At 43.0% G+C, this 20,870-nt stretch overlaps 1 protein-coding gene across 1 annotated transcript; it reads left to right on the plus strand.

Moving 5' to 3' along the window:
• Positions 1 to 10,911: 10,911 nt before the first annotated feature.
• On the plus strand, positions 10,912 to 11,844 carry LOC106694892 (olfactory receptor 1J4-like). The gene has a single exon (XM_014447752.2). It carries the CDS (start codon positions 10,912 to 10,914, stop codon positions 11,842 to 11,844), a length of 933 nt encoding a protein of 310 aa, XP_014303238.2.
• The last annotated feature ends 9,026 nt before the right edge of the window (positions 11,845 to 20,870 follow it).

A 20,870-nucleotide genomic window follows, 5' to 3' on the forward strand; every position in this document is an offset into this window, starting at 1 on the left:
TCCTGCGCAACAGATCTTCCAGTGTAGACACAGCTGGTCATCACAGCCAATTGGCCTGGAGGTCAATTCCTCCCAGTGATACCAACAGCAATCAAGGGTTAACTACAAGACTGTTCAAACAGCCCACAAAGGGGTGCACCAAGAGTGTCCACCTCAGGTACTGGGGAGGCTTAGCCACTGGGCCCTATAGGACACCTAGCACACAAAGCCACTCTATCAACACAGGGTAGCAGGCAAAATGCAGAGACAAAGAAACAAGTCACAAATGAAAGAAATGGAGGAAAGCAAAACACTGGATATAGAGTTCAAAACCACAATTATAAGGTTACTCAAGAATCTTCTAGAAACCTCTGAGAAATTTAGTGACACCCTCAAGGATATGAAAAAGGACCAATCAGAAATTAAGCATACACTAACTGAAATAAAGAATAATATACAGAGATCCAACAGCAGACTACAGGATCCCAAGAATCAAGTCAAAGATTTGAAATACGAAGAAGCAAAAAACACCCAACCGCAAAAGCAAAAAGAAAAAAGAATCCAAAAATATGAAGATAGTGTAAGGAGCCTCTGGGACAACTTCAAGCATACCAACATCCGAATTATGGGGGTGCCAGAAGAAGAGAGAGAGCAAGATATGGAAAACCTATTTGAAGAAATAATGACAGAAAACTTCCCCTACCTGGTGAAAGAAATAGACTGACATGTCCAGGAAGCCCAGAGAACCCCAAACAAGGGGAATTCAAAGAGGACCACACCAAGACACATCATAATTAAAATGCCAAGAGCAAAAGACAAAGAGAGAATCTTAAAAGCAGCAAGAGAAAGACAGTCAGTTACCTACAAGGGAGTACCCATACGACTGTCAGCTGATTTCTCAACAGAAACTATGCAGGCCAGAAGGGAGTGGCAAGAAATATACAAAGTGATGAATAGCAAGAACCTACAACCAAGATTACTCTACCCAGCGAAGCTATCATTTAGAATTGAAGGTGAGATAAAGAGCTTCACAGACAAGAAAAGGCTAAAGGAGTTCATCACCACCAAACCAGTATTATATGGTATGCTGAAGGGTATTCTCTAAGAAGAGGAAGAAGGAGAAAAAGGTAAAGATAAAAAAATTATGAACAACAAAGTGACAACAAATGCCTATCTATCAACAAGTGAACCTAAAAATCAAATGAATAAAAAACCTGATGAAAAAACAGACTGCTGAATGTAATAGGATCAGAGGCATGGAAAGGGAGCAGACAGACAATTCTTGCGGGGAAAGGGTTGTGGAGGGTTAGGGAAGAGATTGGACAAAAAGCTTTCACCTATGGACGAGGTCAGTGGTGGGGCAGGGAAGCCTGGAGTGGGTTGGAAACCGGGTGGAGGGGAGCTATGAGGGGAAAAAAGAGGAAGATCTGTAGTAATCTGAACAATAAAGATTTTTTTTAAAAGATCATATACCATGATCAAGTGAAATTTATTCCAGGGATCCAAGATTGGTGCAATATCTGCAAATCAATAAACATGATACACCACATAAACAAAATGAAGGATAAAAACCACATGGTCCTATCAATGGATGCAGAAAAAGCATCTGATAAATCCAGCACACGTTTATAATCAAATCTCTCAGTAAATAGTCATTGTATAAATGCAAGTTAATATATATGAAAATTTTTGTCAGTTGAAGGTATATAAATATGAATGAATTAAATCAGCTAGTAAAGGGACTAAGAAAATTTTGGACAACTTTTGGTCCTCACATCTCTAAAATAATACATTGTTCTTGACTTTTCTAAACAACAAAAGAGAAGTTTCTATGTGTAATGATTAAGAGCATGGGCTATGATCACACACATTAGACTGAATCCCATGAAGTAGATAATACTTGGTCATTTTTAATTTATAGAAAATGATAAGACATCCTATCTAATAAAAGAGAAACATGCAAATTGACCATAACCCCGACACCCTTCCCATTGGCTAATCAGCATATTCTTTTTTTTTTTTTTAAATATATTTTATTGATTTTTTTACAGAGAGGAGGGGAGAGGGATAGAGAGTTAGAAACATCGATGAGAGAGAAGCATCGATCAGCTGCCTCCTGCACATCCCCCACTGGGGGTATGCCCACAACCAAGGCACATGCCCTTGACTGGAATCGAACCTGGGACCCCTCAGTCCCCAGGCCGACGCTCTATCCAGTGAGCCAAACCAGCCAGGCTAATCAGCATATTCTTATGCAAATTAACTGCCAACCAAGATGGTGGCCGGCAGCCAGGCACTGAAGCGAACAGGAGGCTTGCTTGCTCCAGTGATGGAGGAAGCCAAGGTTCCCCGCCTGCCGCTGCTGGCCTCTGAGCTTGCACTCTAAGAAACAATGTTGCAAGTATCAAAGATAAACAAACTCCAGAAACCTGCTTTCAGCCAGCAGGGCTTCAGCCAGCAGGACCGCAACAGTGTTTCAATTATAGAACCCAAACAAACCCAGTACCTGCTTTCAGCAGCCGAGGTCTCAGAGCTGCAGCCGAGGTCTCAGAGCTGCAGCCGAGCCTCAGAGCTAAAGCCGGCTCTCAGCTCCAGTGACAGCCATAGAAGGTAAATAAATCCCAGAATAAAAGAAAAAAAGAAAAAAAGGAGAGGTTGGGAGCTTCAGTCGCCCGCCAGCCTGAAAACGGCCCTCAGCCCCTCACCCAGACTGGCCAGGCACCCCAGTGAGGACCCCCTCCCTGAAGGGGGTGTGACCAGCTGCAAACAGCCATCATCCCCTCACCCAGTCTGGCCAGGCACCCCAATGGGGACCCCCACCTTGAAGCAACAAGATGGCGGCTAACTTGCATACTGAAGGCGGGCGGCAGTGGGCAAGGCTGTCCACGGTCCCGTGACCCGGATCTGTGACCCTGCCGGGCAGGGGGCAGTGCTTGAGGTTGTCCACGGTCCAGGACCGGATCTGTGACCCTGCCGGGCAGGGGGCAGCACGGGAGGCTGTCCGCAGTCTGGGACCAGATCTGTGACCCTGCCGGGCAGGGGGCAGTGCTTGAAGCTGTCCGCGGTTCGGGACCGGATCTGTGACCCTGCCGGACAGGGGGCAGCGTGGGAGGCTGTCTGCAGTCCCGGGACCTGGATCTGTGACCCTGCCGGGCAAAGGGCAGTGCTTGAGGCTGTCCACGGTCTGGGACCCGGATCCGTGACCTGGAGAGCGGGGGGCAGTGCTTGAGGCTGTCCGCGGTCCAAACCCGGATCCGTGACCTGGTAGGCGGGGGGCACCGCGGGAGGCTGTAGGTGGTTGGGACCCGGATCCGTGAGCTGGCGGGCGGGTGGCAGCGCTTGAGGCTGTCAGCAGTCTGGGACCCAGATCCATGTCCTGGCGGGCGGGGCGGCAGTGCTTGAGGCTGTCTGCAGTCTGGGACCCGGAACCGTGACTTGGGAACAGGGGGCAGCGCTTGAGGCTGTCCGTGGTCCTGGGACCCGGATCCGTGACCTGGCGGGCAGGGGCAGCGCTTGATGCTCTCTGTGGTCCCTACCCGGATTTGTGACCCTGCCGGGTGGGGGGCAGTGCTTGAGGCTGTCCGTGGTCCCGGGACCCGGATCTGTGACCCTGCCGGGCAGAAGGCAGTGCTTGAGGCTGTCCACGGGACCAAGACACGGATCTGTGACCCAGCCGGGCGGGGGGCAGCACTTGAGGCTGTCCGCGGTCCTGGGACCTGGATCTGTGACCCTTCCCGGCAGGGCTGCAGCTCGCACAGAGGCGGATCGGCCGGGGTTGGGCAGGGCAGGATGCCTGACTTCCGCCCAGCCCCAGTCACTCTGGGCAGGTGAGCAGCGAAGAGAGCCTCTGGACAGGGGAGGCAGGCGGGCGGGTGGGCAGCCTGTACTCCCCACATGGCGGTGGTGACAGCTGTGAGCACGCCAAGCGGACTTGCAGGCTGACCTGAAGTAGTGCCTGCAGGCCATCAGCGCCCAGGATAGGCTGCGCAAGATCCGCCTCCTGGCCAGAAGGTGCAGGATCGCAGGGACAGCCACCGTGGCGGACCAGACTGACATCCTCCTGGCCACACCATGGGGGTTTGCGGATCTTCAAAGCTAGAGGCCTCTGGTGTGCACATCCCCCCCTGGCGTGCGAACATCCCCCAGCACACTGTCACCCTCCCACGCCTGCAACAGTTGCAAACCAAGGCATGCACAAGTTCCCGCCGCCTCTGCACCGCACTTCCATCAACCCAGCATGCTTAACACCCCCACAGGATGTGCACACATCCCCTCTGATGCACTCACGTCCTTTGGAGAGTGTCGGGGTGTTCTGGGTGCTGAGGGTGGGCGCCTGTGAGATGACAGTGAGAGGGCGGAGTGGTGATGCCCTGTTCCCACGGAGGCCAGTGCAGCTACGAGATCACCTCTGGGGGGTTAATGCAGGTGCTGAGGCAGGAGCAGATGCAGATAGACACACCTGGTGGGCATGGGTGGCCCTCGCTGAGGTGCCTTCGGTCAGCGTTCAAGATCAAGAACCCAGAGGTGGAGAGGAATTCCATCCTCTCAGTGAAACAGTGGGATAGTCGGGGCAACTGTAGAGGAGGAATGTCACTTTGGGTGCCAGCACCCATGAGTGAAGGCTGCCCTGACTGAGCCTTGCTTGCTTGGGGCATAGCTCACTCCTGCCGGGCAGTGGGTGACAGGACGTGCTTTTCCGAATTACTGGGAGAAAACGTTGATTCTCCTGCTGCCCACGAAGGTGGAAAGTGAAGTGGGGAGACATGTGGGAAGTGAGCAAGGTTCCCTGTCTGGGGGTTCCAAATCTGCTGTTGGTTTATTTCACCGCTGACTAGAGATATACAGGGTGTCCCCCCAAAATGTATATACACTTTGAATATGTACTAATTCCAATGGTTTGAAGCATAAGAAAGAAACAACAATGGAGCTGTTATCTATTAAAAGTATGGGCACAAACAGATAGTTGGACATTCCCTGAGGGGTCTCAGATTGGAGAGGGTGAAGGCCAGTCTGAGGGGCCCCTTCCCCCCCCCCCCGTACCCCAGTGCACGAATTTCATCCACCGGGCTACTAGTGTGTGTATATAACATGTATCAAGTTATATACATGTCACATATATTATAGATAAAGATATACACACGTGTATGCCATTCTGTCCCCTACTGTATTATGTGTGCCAACAGAATTTGTGCCATTTATGTGTCTATGTCTTAAAAGCTAAAAAAGTTGAAAGAACACAAATTCTTTTTTTAAAAATATATTTTATTGATTTTTTACAGAGAGGAAGGGAGAGGGATAGAGAGTTAGAAACATCGATGGGAGAGAAACATCAATCAAATGCCTCTTGCACACCTCCTACTGGGGATGTGCCCGCAACCAAGATACATGCCCTTGGCTGGAATCGAACCTGGGACCTTTCATTCTGCAGGCTGACGCGCTATCCACTGAGCCAAACTGGTTAGGGCAAGAACACAAATTCTTAATGTAACTGTGGAGATGGTTGAAAATCTGGGAATGTAAGACTGATGTGGAGATTTAATTAGTAAATGTAGGTAAAGTCCTTAGACCAGCACCCAAACGTTCACCAAAATGTTCAGCGCTATTATGAAAGAGAGTTTTTGGGCTATCTTGGTTTGGGAGCTATTTTGGCATCAAGTGGCTTGAAATGGCACCCATCGCTGGAGTGTCCCTGAGTTTACAGGTGTGGGTCAATGGGACTGGGTTTCACATTGCTTTCAGGCAGAAACAACTGACACTGGTTTGCAGGGGGTCATCTCCTGTTTCTGCCACAGTGAATTATTATGGTTTGGCCTTGGCCAAACTAGAAATTATCTCTCTGTGGACATTAACATGTAAACTCAGCCCGTCTGGTGTGGCTCACTGGTTGAGCATTGACCTATGAACCAGGAAGTCACAGTTCAATGCCCAGTCAGGGCACATAGCGGGGTTGTGGGTTCAATCCCCACATTTCCTAATTAAATCCATACATCAGTCTTATATTCCCCTTGCAGGAGGCACCCCTTCAATGATTCTCTTGGCATCATTGATGTTGCTATCTCTCTCTCTCCTTCCTTCCTCTCTGAAATCAATTTTTTTTAAAAAAATTTTTTAAAAGATGTAAATTTATAGAACTGAGAGAATGCCCTCTTTTTTCTGTGCAAGGAGGTCTTGCGTTTGCTTTAGGGGTGTGATGATTCCTGGAGACAGACAGGAATAAAGGGAAGACGCTTGAAACCACAGGTGTGAGAAACTAATAGGTATGCAATTAAAATTCATGGTTTTCCAGAGATTGACAGTATGAGATGTGATGGTCCTGGTCATCCATTCTGGAATCTTAAGATTCCCAATCCTTCTTCATCCCCAGCAGACAGAAGAGCAGCATGAGGCCTGAGAACCAGAGCAGCATGTACCAGTTCCTCCTCCTGGGGCTCCCCATCCCGCCAGGGCAGCAGGGCGTGTTCTTCACCCTGTTCCTGGGCATGTACCTGACCACGGTGCTGGGCAACCTGCTCATCATCCTGCTCATCAGGCTGGACTCTCGCCTGCACACGCCCATGTACTTCTTCCTCAGCCACTTGGCCTTCTCTGACATTTCTCTCTCCTCTGTCACTGTCCCTAAGATGCTCATGGACATTCAGACTCAGCAACAATCCATTTCCTATCAAAATGGCTACCATCAACATATCAACAAATGACAAGTGCTGGCTAGGAGGTGGAGAACAGGGAACCCTAATACACTGCTGGTGGGAATGCAGATTGGTGCAGTCATAATGGAAAACAGTATGGAGTTGCTCAAAAAATTAAATATGGAACTGCCATTTGACCCCATGATCCCACTTCTAGATATATATCCTAAGAAACCCAAAATACCAATCAGAAAGAATATATACACCCCTATGTTCATAGCAGTGCAATTCATAATAGCTAAGACCGGAAAACAGCCCATCTGTAGATGAGTGGATAAAAAAGCTGTGGTACATTACACCATGGAATACTATGTAGCTGTAAAAAAGAAGGATCTATTACCCTTTGAGACAGCATGACGCGACCTGCAGAGTATTACACTAAGCAAAAAGCCAGTCAGAGAAAACCAAGTATCATATGATCTCACTTAAATGTGGAATTTAATGAACAAAAGAAGCTGATGAACAAAATAGATCCAGCGACATAGAAGCATGGAACATACTGTCGAATTGCAGAGGGAAGGCGAGCGTGGGTGGGGGCATGGGAAGAGATCTACCAAAGAACCTGTATGCATGTATGCATAATCAGTGGATCCAGATAAAAGTATGGTGACGGTCTGGGGTAGGGAGTGGGGGCAGGCTAGAAGGGTTAATGGGGGGGAAAGGGGGACATATGTAATACTTTCAACAATAAATTTTTTTGAAAATTCTTTTAAAAAGGATAAAAACAATAGCTTTGGAAACATTATCATATGCCTTCTGGTAATATGTACTTGTATATCAGCTATAAATCTAAGCCTGAAATATACATACAAACATACTAATATATATATACATATATATATATATATATATATATATATATATATATATATATATATATATATATATCGACACATACACACACACAAACACAGTAGGTAAACATTGTAAAATGTTAACCATTGGGAATTGGCTGAAGATTGACCAGGAATTCTTGATATCGTTATTACAACTTTTCTATATCTTTAAAAGCATTTGAAAATAGAAAGTTGAAAAATCTTTTTTCCCAATGGAGCAATGCCCAAGAACAAAGCAGTCCAGGGCATGACTGGAATCAGGGACACTGTCCCCTAGGACTCCAGTCCCTTTGGCTCTTGGACACACAGCTCCCAAAGGGCAGTCAGAAATCAGCCACAAGCTTGGAGAGTTGGTTGCCGTCTCTCATTAGCAGTTAAGTGTCATCTGTGGACTCATTTCTCTAGAGCCGGATAAGGAAAAGGAAAGTCTGTAGAAGTGCCAAGTCCCCAGATATAGCTTCTCTGTGTCTGATGTTAGGTCTCCTGAAGAAAAGCTGAGGAGATGGGCGATAATCTTCAGCAGAAGGTGTCTGAACTCACCAATGAGCCCAGGTGAGAGGAGCTGGAAATCTGCCCTTGGCTATGGACCTGCCTGTGTGCTAGTGGGTTCATGTGTGAGACTCTGTGTCCATGACCCTGTGTGTATACATGTATTCTGTATGCTTGTATATGTGCTGTTTGGTATTTGTGTGTGTGTGTGGTATGAATCTCACTCACAGTCTCATTTTAGCATATGTAGACCAAGTTCTCAGCCTCCTGGCGTGTGGTTGGGTGGGGACTCCTGATTCATGTCTGTGATAGTAAACACTGGCATCACAGCTGAGCACTGGGAGTGAGACTGTGGTCTCTGCTGCTGGACAAGGAGATGCCTACCTCATAAGGAACCAAGGTCAGCTCAGAGGGAGCTCAGACCTCTGCTCAGCAGTGTGTTGTGCATAGTGATCTTTGCCTGGGGGTGACGCTCTCGTGTATGAGAGCTGGAAGTTATGTTATTGGATTTTCTCTGTGTGTATGTGACCATGTGTGTGTGACCATATGCATGGGTGTTGATGGTGGTTTAATGACTGTGCCTGTGACTGAATAGACTTAACAGTCCCATTCTGCTTATGCTCCCCTAGCAAGGAGATGGTCAGACAGAGGGAAGCTCATTAATACACTCTCTTTAATAGGAGAGGGTATACTGTTTGTTGTAGTGAGTGTGGCTGGGTGTGCATATGTGTTGTGGTGTGTGTTTCTTGTAATATTTTTTCATTGTTTGTGGTCTTGTGTGATTTTGGTGAAGTGTGTGTAGTGTTTCAGTTATGTATATGTGGTGAGTTGAGTGTTCATCAGGTGCATCATGAAGCAGGTGTGTTGATGTGCACTGTGAGTGTGTTTTGGGGTGAGAGGTAGATTATTGTATGTTGTGTATGTCCAACTGTCTGTTAATTCTGACTTGTATGCATGCATATGAGTGTTTATGAGATGAACCACATATTGGCTATTCTTTCTTTAGGATGGAAATTTGGTCAGGGGTGACATACATTCTCAAAGCAGCTGTGTGTGTGTTTGTGTGTTTGTGTGTGTGTGTGTGTGTGTGTGTGTGTGTGTGTGTGATCTGTATCAATGACTTGACTATTTCTTAAAGTGTCCTCCTTCTGGGGAACCAGTTCCTAAGATACTCACATTCAAGGAACACCCTGTTTCTGGAAATGGATCTGCTATCATTTTTAGGTACCTGAGTGTGATTGAGTTGCTCAGTATTTTCTAACCTTTCTTTATTTTTACTAAACATCCCAGGGAAACAAAGAAACACACTACCCATAAACTCCAGGCATCATGATGTGTGAAGGTATTGGGCAGAATTACCATTAAATAGTGATGAGAATTTGGGGAACTTATATAAACCATTGGTCTCATTTTCACGTCTATAAAATGGAAAAAATGACACAAGTTTTATGAATCTTGCAGAGGCCCTCAGTAAAAAGTTATTGCATAAATAGACCTTAATGTATTTCAGAATTTTTTGTCAGTTGGCAAGTAAATAAATATGAAGGAATAAAATTATCTAGTAAAGGGAATAAAAAATTTTGGACAACTCTGGGTTCTCACAGCTCTAAAATAATATATTGTGCTTGGCTCCTAAGCAAGAAAAGGGAAGTTTCCCTGTTTAACAGTTAAGAGCATGGTTTCTGATCACACAGATATATTAGACTGAAGCTCATGAAGTACCTAACAGTTGGTGGTTTTAATTTATAGAAAATGGTAATACATATATATCAAGGTATCAACATTACATGTCACATAAGTAATAGATACTAATATACACACGTGTATTTGTGTGCCATTCTGTCCCTGCTGTACTGCTGTGTGCCCACAGAATTTGTGTCATTTATGTTTCTATTTATTAAAAACTAAAATAGGTCAAAGAATACAAATCCTTAGAGCAGGGGTCCTCAAACTACGGGCCGAGGGCCACATGCAAATACAAATATTGTATTTGCTCCCGTTTTGTTTTTTTACTTCAAAATAAGATATGTGCAATGTGCATAGGAATTTGTTCATAGTGCTTTTTTAAACTATAGTCCGGCCCTCCAACGGTCTGAGGGACAGTGAACTGGCCCCATGTTTAAGAAGTTTGAGGATCCCTGCTTTAGAGCATCTGTGAGAGGTTTTAAAATCTGGGAATGTAAGGCTGATGTGTGGATTTAATTAGGAAATGTAGGTAAAGTCCTTAGCCTGGTACCAAAATGTTCATCCAAATGTTCAGCATTATTATGAAAGATAATTTGTGGACTATTGTGGTTTTGAAGATATTCTGGCCTCAAGTGGGTTTCAATGGCCACCTAATTCCAGAGTGTCCCTGAGTTAACAGCTGAGGATCAATGGGAGCCAGCAGGTTCACAGGAGGTCTGACAATGCTCCAACAATGCCCGCTCAGCACTGGAGTCTCACGTTACATTCCGGCAGAAACAGCTCACACCACTTTTCAGGGGCTCACCTTCCATTCCTACCACAGTGAATTATTATGGTTTGGCTCTGGCCTGGTGTAGAAATGATCCCAACATGCTCATCAAGATGTAAACTCATAGAGGTGGGCACCTTGCTTTTCTTGTCACTGTTGCATCTCAGTCCTTTGAAGAGGTTCTGACACAGACGTGATGTTAAAAGTAATATTTGTATAAAGAGCGAACCCCTCTTACTTCTCTGTGATGACATTTTGTGACTACTTTGGAGTTCAATGTTTTCCTCGAGCCAGACTGGGGTAGAGGAAATAAGCAGACATCCACAGGTGTGAGAAAATAATATGAATGTATATAAAAATGAATGATTTCCAAAAAATGACAGTATTAGATGAGATGTCCTGTTCATCCTTTCTAGGTTCCTGAGACTCCCAAGCCTTCTTCATCCCCAGCAGACAGAAGAGCAGCATGAGGCCTGAGAACCAGAGCAGCGTGTCCCACTTCCTCCTCCTGGGGCTCCCCATCCCGCCAGGGCAGCAGGGCGTGTTCTTCACCCTGTTCCTGGGCATGTACCTGACCACAGTGCTGGGCAACCTGCTCATCATCCTGCTCATCAGGCTGGACTCTCGCCTGCACATGCCCATGTACTTCTTCCTCAGCCACTTGGCCTTCTCTGACATTTCTCTCTCCTCTGTCACTGTCCTTAAGATGCTCAGGAACATGCAGACTCGGCAACAATCCATTTCCTATGTGGGATGCATTTCTCAGATGTTTTCTCACATTCTTTTTGGTGCTCTTGACAATTTTCTTCTTTCTGTGATGGCATATGACAGGTATGTGGCCATCTGTCAGCCTCTGCACTATACCACCATCATGAGGGAGGGGCTGTATCTGCTGCTGGTGGCTGGCTCCTGGGTTCTCTCCTGTGGATATGCCCTTTTGCACGCACTCCTCTTGGTCCGACTGTCTTTCTGTGCTGACAATGCCATCATCAACTACTTCTGTGACCTCGTTGCACTCCTGAAGCTGAGCTGTTCAGACACCTTCCTCAATGAGCTGGTCATATACACTGTTGGAGGAATGATTTCCTTTTTGTGTATTGGTGTTATATTGGGCTCCTATATCCGTATAGGGACCATCATCCTGAGGGTCCCCTCCACTAAGAGACTCTATAAAGCCTTTTCTACCTGTGGCTCCCATCTCTCTGTGGTGTCCTTATACTATGGGACAGTTACAGGTGTTTACTTTTTCTCCTCATCCTGGGGTTCCAAAGACATAATTGCTTCAGTCATGTATACAGTAGTTACCCCCATGCTGAACCCCTTCATCTACAGCCTGAGGAACAGAGATATCAAACAGGCCTTAGAGATGTGTGTCAAGAGGATTAAGTTCTTTCAGTAGCATTCACTAAATCCTCTGGTTGCAGTCAGGAGCACAGGGAAATATATCTCCTAAAATTACTGAATAGTCAACATCTCCATATAACTTTAATAGAATATGCATTCTGTTGTCATGTACAGTGTGGTTAATATGTAAACTAGGTCAAGTTTGCTACATGGATTAATAATAGTATATTCCCAATTAGTAATTTTTGCATGTTCATCATCTCATACGATATATGCAAAATCTTATACAAAATATATTGCACAATTATAGTTGTGGATTTATCATTTTCTCCTTTGAGATGTGTCAGCTTTTGCTTATGTATTTTTTATCCTATGTTATTGATGACATACTGATTTAGCCTCATGATTTGCTTCTGGTGAAATTTTTTTTTACCGGATTCTTTAATGCTGGCTTTTGATGGCTTCAAGTTGATTGTGAGGATCTCTTCCCAACTGACATTCAATGACATCATGTTGGTAGATTGCAATCAGCCATGATAAGAAAAATTACACTATGAAAAATGGCATATGCTACAAAATAAGGCTTTTCAAACAAGAGGGCCAGCCATTTTAAAAATACATTCAAAAGCACACCACTGCATTTATGATTAGGAGATGTTTCTAGAAATGGGCTTTACCTTAACTACTCATCTACTTCTAATATTAGTATAGGTACTTTATATCTATCGCTATGGATATAGGTACACATACAGATATACGAACAAACATATAAGTATAAATATACAGATAGAGATATAGATAGTAGTATAGAATAGGAAGTAAAATGCAGCTTTCTTGCGGTTAGAGTTTAAATGGTATATTTTTTCCATCACTTTAAACTTTTCTTTTTCCTCATGTCTATGAGGTGTCCATTATTAACAATGTAATGCTGAATATTGGTCATTTTATGTAGAGAAACAATTATTGTATTTCTGTAGAATTTTGTCTCTTGACATCTAATGTAATCATAATACATTTCAATTTATATTTTCCATGTAACTATGTTTATTATTTGATACATGTTTCACATATATTCTCTCTTGACTTTCTCCCTTCCGATTAAATGTATATTTTAATCCTTTTCCCTCTACAGTAGGTCCTTGGGTTACGTCAGAGATCCGTTCCTACGGCGCAGAACCCACCTACATAAGCACCTACGACACTCACATGGAGCACAGACACAGCAGTAATGAAGTGAAACAGCAAAAAAATTTTAAAGGAAATATAACAATTCCTGAGCTTTACTTGTGGTAAATAAATAATAAAAAACATAAAGCACATATGTACATATGTCAAAATGACAAAACTTTTTATTTTTTATAAATAAATAGAGATGGCGACGTAACCACGACACGACATACGTCGAGTCCGATGTAACCCGAGAACTGTCTGTATTAACTTAATCTTACATTATTATTATTTTTTATGAGTCTTCCCTGTGTTCTTAAGAGATCACTTCTTACACTCTCTTTAATTTTTAATTGTAGTTTGATATACAAAACATAAAATTTACCATTCTAGCCATTTGAACCATTTAGGACACTCATCAGCAAGATCTCATTTTATGACCACTAAAGTAGTCTCTACAGAACATCAACTGAGTATTTTGCAACTGGGGAAAAAATAAGAACAAGGGTATCTATGAATTAATTGGAAGAAATTGTAACATATATTGCTAAATGAAAAAAAGCAATGTGTAAAAGAGCATTTATAGCGTGCTACTTCTCATGTAAAAATGAAGGGAAATAAAATATCGAACTCTCTGCCCATTTGAGCAAAAAGAAGCACAGGAAGAATAAATCAGAAACTAATAGGATTTTTTATCTACAGGAGTTGGGGCAGAAATGATGGGGAGATGGATAGAACTATTTGTGTAGTTTTGACTATGTTGCCTTTTGCAAGTAAAACATGAATAGAAAAGGTGGCTAGTAAAGCAAAATAGAATAAAACAAATCAAAAGAACATAAAAAATTTAAATTAACACCATAATTACACTAAAAGGGAAAATAAAATAAATAACCTACGCAGTTCTTGAACCAAGAATTCTGTCTACATACGTTCACAATTTTTAAAAAACTCAAAACAACGTTTTAAGCTGTGGTATGTTATTAACTGTAGTATAAGTTCAAGATTCTGAAAAAACTCACCATGTATCCAAATATTCAGCAAATAAGTAAAAACTGAGGAAAAGATAGTGACTCTCACTCTCAGGGAAAGGAGCTCTGTTCATGGAAAAGGAGAGGCTGCAAAACTCTCTATGGTTTCAAACCAGAATTGGAGATATCAATTCAAACTCATGGGTTTTAAAATGTATAAACAGGTTGCAATTTATTTTTTTATTTATTGTTTGCATATCAATAGCTATATTGTCCTATCCCCCATTATTTGTGTCCCACTCCTGACCCACCTCCTGTGGGTAAACTTCTTTCACTTAGTTAGTTTCTAGTTTTTAGTCCTTTTGTTTCTGTTATAAGTATTTCCCAGTTGACTTTCCTGAGATCATTTAGAATCCTTGCAACCAATAAAAACACCTAAAGCTACAAAATAAATAGTGGTAATGGATTATAACTCAAGAGAATAAGTAAGCATTCATAATGATATGAAAAAAAAACAAACAAATAAATAAATAAATAAATGTGGGAAATAGGGTAAGTCCCTTCTTATAGGAGAATACTAGCACACCTAATAAACATGGAAGAAATAATAGAATTAGAAGAATCGCCATTTGGCCACCACATTTGCAATAATTTTGTCATATAAGAATCACCAATAAATTTTTACAGAGAATTCCTGGTGACCTCAGCATATTTTCATAGATGAGTCATATCTCTACCCTCTCATATTCCAGGGAACAAGTTTGATCACTTTTTCAACATACAGAACTATAAGAATTTGAAGCCAATGATTGGGTGGACCACCCTATACCAAATCTCTTCAATTCAGTTATTTCTACTTATTTGCCGGTAAATAACCGATTTTCTTCTTTTTTCAAAAATATTTACTTTCAATATAATTTTATACTGATTTCAGGTGTACGCCATAGTCATTAGACTGGAAATATTGAGAAGAACACGATGTAAAGTATATTATTAACTAAACACTATGATAGGTTTTCTTTTCTTTCAATTTTTTTATTTTTTCTTTTACTTTAAATAATATTTTCCTGAAGAGAACCAAAATGGAGGCATAGGTAAACACCTATACTTGCTGCCTCTCACAACCACATCAAGATTACAACTCAAAGGCAGAACAACGACCACCCAGAACCGCAGGAAAGCTGGCTGAGTGGAAGTTCCACAACTAGAGAGGATAAGAAAGCACATTGAGACCTGTAAGAGATGCGGGAGGCGCATAAAGCGCTGGCACCTGGATGTGCTGCTCTTTTAATTGGGAGGGAGATACAAGCTCCCGCTTGCTCTGAACAAGGATCAGACACAAATGGTGAGAAACTGGACTGTCTGGCATCGGGACAGAAACGCGAGGGCGGCTTTCTCACAGAGGTGCTCACAGCAATCATTGTTCCTGCACAGGGGGCGCAGGACTCAGAGACCCAGGGACCTCTCCAGTGCAGGGGTGACTGGCAGCCACTGCTGTTTGCTCCACCCTGGTGATTCCCAGAGACCACGCTCCACCCAATTTACAACCCCACCCAAGCTGTGCATATTGGCTTTTGCATATGAATGGCCTGTCCTTTCTCTGCCTAAAACCTGTCAAACTGCAGCTGGGTCAGAGAGCCCCAGAGCTCCCAAAAGAAGGCCCAAGGCACGGCAGCAGCAGCCTGCCTTGCTTCATAGCTGGGCCTAGTCTGGGCACTTCCAACCCCATACAAAGAGGAAGAATCTGCAGATGTCCCTGTGGCTCCTGCTGGGTGGCCCCAGACAGTGGCTTACCTTGCATCTCCTTGGAGATCCAAGAGCCAATGTACCCAGCGGTCAGAGTGAGACCATACCAGATTACAAATATTCACATCCATAAGAGACACACACAAGGGGAAGACTCAGTGAGCACCAAGCCCCACTGAAACAAGTCCTGCCCCAATAGGGCGTCTCCTGTGCAACAGATCTTCTATAGTAGACACAGCTGGTCATCACAGTCAAATGACCTGGAGGTCAATTCCTCCCAGTGATACCAATAGCAGTCAAGGGTTAACTACAAAAAGACTGTGCAAACAGCCTACAAATGGGTGCACCAAGAGTGTCCACCTCAGGTGACTGGGGAGGCTGAGCCATTAGGCCCTATAGGAAAACTAGCACACAAAGCCACTCTATCAACATAGGGAAGCAGCTGAAAGGCAGAGACAAAGAAACATGTCACAAATGAAAGAAATGGAAGAAAGCAAAATACTGGATATAGAGTTCACAACCACAATTATATGGTTACTCACGAATTCTATAGAAACCTCCGAGAAATTTAGTGACACCCTCAAGGATATAAAAAAGGACCAATCAGAAATTAAGCATACACTGACTGAAATAAAGAATAATATACAGAGATCCAACAGCAGACTAGAGGATCCCAATAATCAAGTCAAAGATTTGAAATACGAAGAAGCAAAAAACCCCCAACCAGGAGAGCAAAAAGAAAAAATAATCCAAAAATATGAAGATAGTGTAAGGAGCCTCTGGGTCAACTTCCAGCATACCAACATCCGAATTATGGGGGTGGCAGAAAAACAGAGAGACCAAGATATGGAAAACCTACTTGAAGATATAATGACAGAAAACTTCCCCTACGTGGTGAAAGAAATAGACTGACAAGTCGAGGAAACACAGAGAACCCTGAAAAAGAGGAATCCAAAGAGGACCACACCAAAACACACCATAATTAAAATGCAAAGGGCAAAAGACAAAGAGAATCTTAAAAGCTGCAAGAAGGACCAACTAGAAATTAAGCATACACTGACTGAAATAAAGAATATTATACAGAGATCCAACAGCAGACTAGAGCAGTGGTCAACAAACTCATTAGTCAACAGAGCCAAATATCAACAGTACAACGATTGAAATTTCTTCTGAGAGCCAAATTTTTTTAACTTAAACTATATGGGTAGGTACATTGTTATTAACTTAATTAGGATACTCCTGAGGCTTAGGAAGAGCCACACTAAAGGGCTCAAAGAGCCACATGTGGCTCGCGAGCCGAAGTTTGCCAATCACGGGACTAGAGGATCGCAAGAATCAAGTCAAAGATTTGAAGTACGAAGAAGTAAAAAACACCCAACCAGAAAAGCAAAAAGAATCCAAAAATATGAAGATAGTGTAAGGAGCCTCTGGGACAACTTCAGGCGTACCAACATCCGAATTATAGGGGTGCCAGAAGAAGACAGAGAGCAAGGCATGGAAAACCTATTTGAAGAAATAATGACAGAAAACTTCCCCTACCTGGTGAAAGAAATAGACGTACAAGTCCAGGAGGCGCAGAGAACCCCAAACAAAAGTAATCCGAAGAGGACCACACCAAGACACATCATAATTAAAATGCTAAGAGCAAAAGACAAAGAGAGAACCTTAAAAGCCACAAGAGAAAAACAATTAGTTACCTACAAGGGAGTACCCATATGATTGTCAGCTGATTTCCCAACAGAAACTATGCAGGCCAGAAGGGAGTGGCAAGAAATATACAAAGTGATAAACCGCAAGAACCTACAACCAAGATTACTCTACCCAGCAAAGCTATCATTTAGAATTAAAGGTCAGATAAAGAGCTTCACAGACAAGAAAAAGCAAAAGGAGTTCATCACCACCAAACCAGTATTATATGAAATGCTGAAGGGTATTCTCTAAGAAGAGGAAGAAGAAGAAAAAGCTAAAGATAAAAAATTATGAACAAAGTGACAACAAATACATATCTATCAACAAGTGAACCTAAAACTCAAATGAATAAAAAAACTGATGAACAGAACAGACTGGTGAATGTAATAGGATCAGACAGACAATTCTGAGGGGGAAAGGGTGGTGGGGAGTGTGGGAAGACATTGGACAAAGTACTTACACCTATGAACAAGGTCAGTGGGGCCGGGGGAGGCCTGGAGTGGGGTGGGAACCGGGTTGAGGGGAGCTATGGGGGGGGGGGAAGAGGAACATCTGTAGTAATCTGAACAATAAAGATTAAAAAATAAAGATCATATACCATAATCAAGTGAAATTTATTCCAGGGATGCAAGATTGGTGCAATATCTGCAAATCAATAAACATGATACACCACATAAAAAAAAGAAGGTCATATCAATGGATGCAGAAAAAGCATTTGATATAATCCAGCACCCATTTTTTAATCAATTCTCTCAGTAAATTGTCATTGTATAAATGCAAGTTAATGTATATGAACATTTTTGTCAGTTGGAGGTATATAAATATGAAGGAATTAAATTAGCTAGTAAAGGGACTAAGAAAATTTTGGACAACTTTGGGTCCTCACATCTCTAAAATAATACATTGTGCTTGACTTCCCTAAACAACAAAAGAGAAGTTTCCATGTGTAATGATTGAGAGCATGGGCTATGATCACACACATTAGACTGAAACCCATGAAGTAGATAATACTTGGTCATTTTTAATTTATAGAAAATTATAACACATATATATCAAGTTATATACATGTCACATGTATTATGGATACAGATATACACACGTGTGTGTCATTCTGTCCCCTACTGTACTGTGTGTGCCTACAGAATTTGTGTCATTTATGTGTCTATGTCTTAAAAGCTAAAAAAGTTGAAAGAACACAAATTCTTAATGTAACTGTGGAGATGGTTGAAAATCTGGGAATATAAGACTGATGTGTAGATTGAATTAGGAAATGTAGGTAAAGTCCTTAGACCAGCACCCAAACGTTCACCAAAATGATCAGCGCTATTATGAAAGAGAGTTTGTGGGCTATCTTGGTTTTGGAGCTATTTTGGCATCAAGTGGCTTGAAATGGCACCCATCGCTGGAGTGTCCCTGAGTTTACAGGTGTGGGTCAATGGGACTGGGTTTCACATTACTTTCAGGCAGAAACAACTGACACTGGTTTGCAGGGGCTCGTCTCCTGTACCTGCCACAGTGAATTATTATGGTTTGACCTTGGCCATACTAGAAATTATCTCTCTGTGGTCATTAACATGTAAACTCAGCCCGGCTGCTGTGGCTCAGTGGTTGAGCATTGACCTATGAACCAGGAAGTCACAGTTCAATGCCCAGTCAGGGCACATAACGGTTGTGGGTTCAATCCCCACATTTCCTAATTAAATCCATACATCAGTCTTCCATTCCCCTTGCAGGAGACAGCCCTTCAATGATTCTCTTGGCATCATCGATGTTGCTATCTCTCTCTCTCTCTCTCCTTCCTTCCTCTCTGAAATCAATAAATAAGAAATTTTTTAAGATGTAAACTCACAGAACTGGGTGAATGCCCTCTTGTTTCTGTGCAATGAGGTCTTGCTGGTTGCTTTAGGGGTGTGATGATTCCTGGAGCCAGAAGGGAATAGAGGGAAGATGCATGAATCCACAGGTGTGAGAAATTAATAGGTATGGAGTTAAAATTCATGGTTTTCCCAGAGATTAACAGTATAAGATGTGATGGTCCTGGTCATCCATTCTGGGTTCCTAAGATTCCCACACCTTCTTCATCCCCAGCAGACAGAAGAGCAGCATGAGGCCTGAGAACCAGAGCAGCGTGTCCCAGTTCCCCCTCCTGGGACTCCCCATCCCGACAGGGCAGCAGGGCGTGTTCTTCACCCTGTTCCTGGGCATGTACCTGACCACAGTGCTGGGCAACCTGCTCATCATCCTGCTCATCAGGCTGAACTCTCGCCTGCACACACCCATGTACTTCTTCCTCAGCCACTTGGCCTTCTCTGACCTTTCTCTCTCATCTGTCACTGTCCCTAAGATGCTCATGGACATTCAGACACAGCAACAATCCATTTCCTATCAGAATGGCTACCATCAACATATCAACAAATGACAAGTGCTAGCTAGGATGTGGAGAACAGGGAACCCTAATACAGGGCTGGTGGGAATGCAGATTGGTGCAGTCATTATGGACAACTGTATGGAGTTTGCTCAAAAAATTAAATATGGAGCCGTAACCAGTTTGGCTCAGTGGATAGAGCGATAGCCTGCGGACTGAAGGTTCCCAGGTTCGATTCCAGTCAAGGGCATGTACCTTAGTTGCGGGCACATCCCCAGTAGGGGGTGTGCAGGAGGCAGCTGATCGATGTTTCTCTCTCATTGATGTTTCTAACTCTCTATCCCTCTTCCTTCCTCTCTGTAAAAAAAAAATCAATAAAATATATATTTTTTAAAAAATTAAATATGGAACTGCCATTTGACGCCAAGAATCCACTTCTAGGAATATATCCTAAGAAACCCAAAACACCAATCAAAAAGATTATATGCACCCCTATGTTCATAGCAGCGCAATTCACAGTAGCTAAGACAGGGAAACAGCCCACCTGAATATGAGTGGATCAAAAACCTGTGGTACATTTACAACATGGAATACTATGCAGCTGTAAAAAAAGAAGGATCTTTTACCCTTTGAGACAGCATGAAGGGACCTGAAGAGTATTACACTAAGCAAAAAGCCAGTCAGAGAAAGACAAGTATCACATGATCTCACTTAAATGTGGAATCTAATGAACAAAATAAACTGATGAACAAAATAGATCCAGAGACATAGTAGCATGGAACATACTGTCGAATCTCAGAGGGAAGGCAAGCATGGGTGGGTGGGAGGGAAGAGATCCATCAAAGAACTTGTAAGCATGTATGCATAATCAGTGGATCCAGATAATAGTATGGTGAAGGTCTGGGGTAGGGAGTTGGGGCAGGCTACAAGGGTTAATGGAGGGAAAAGGGGACAAATGTAATACTTTCAACAATAAATTTTTTGAAAATTTGTTAAGAAAAGTTAAAAACAGTAGCTTTGGAAACATTATCATATGCATTCTGATAATATGTGCTGGTATATCAGCTATAAATCTAAGCCTGAAATATACATACAAACATACTAGTACATAAATATATACATACCAGTACCCTGCACAGGAATCTG

The sequence above is a fragment of the Myotis lucifugus genome, unplaced genomic scaffold, assembly GCF_000147115.1.
Source record: "Myotis lucifugus unplaced genomic scaffold, Myoluc2.0 scaffold_706, whole genome shotgun sequence".
Classification (NCBI taxonomy): Eukaryota; Metazoa; Chordata; class Mammalia; order Chiroptera; family Vespertilionidae; genus Myotis; species Myotis lucifugus.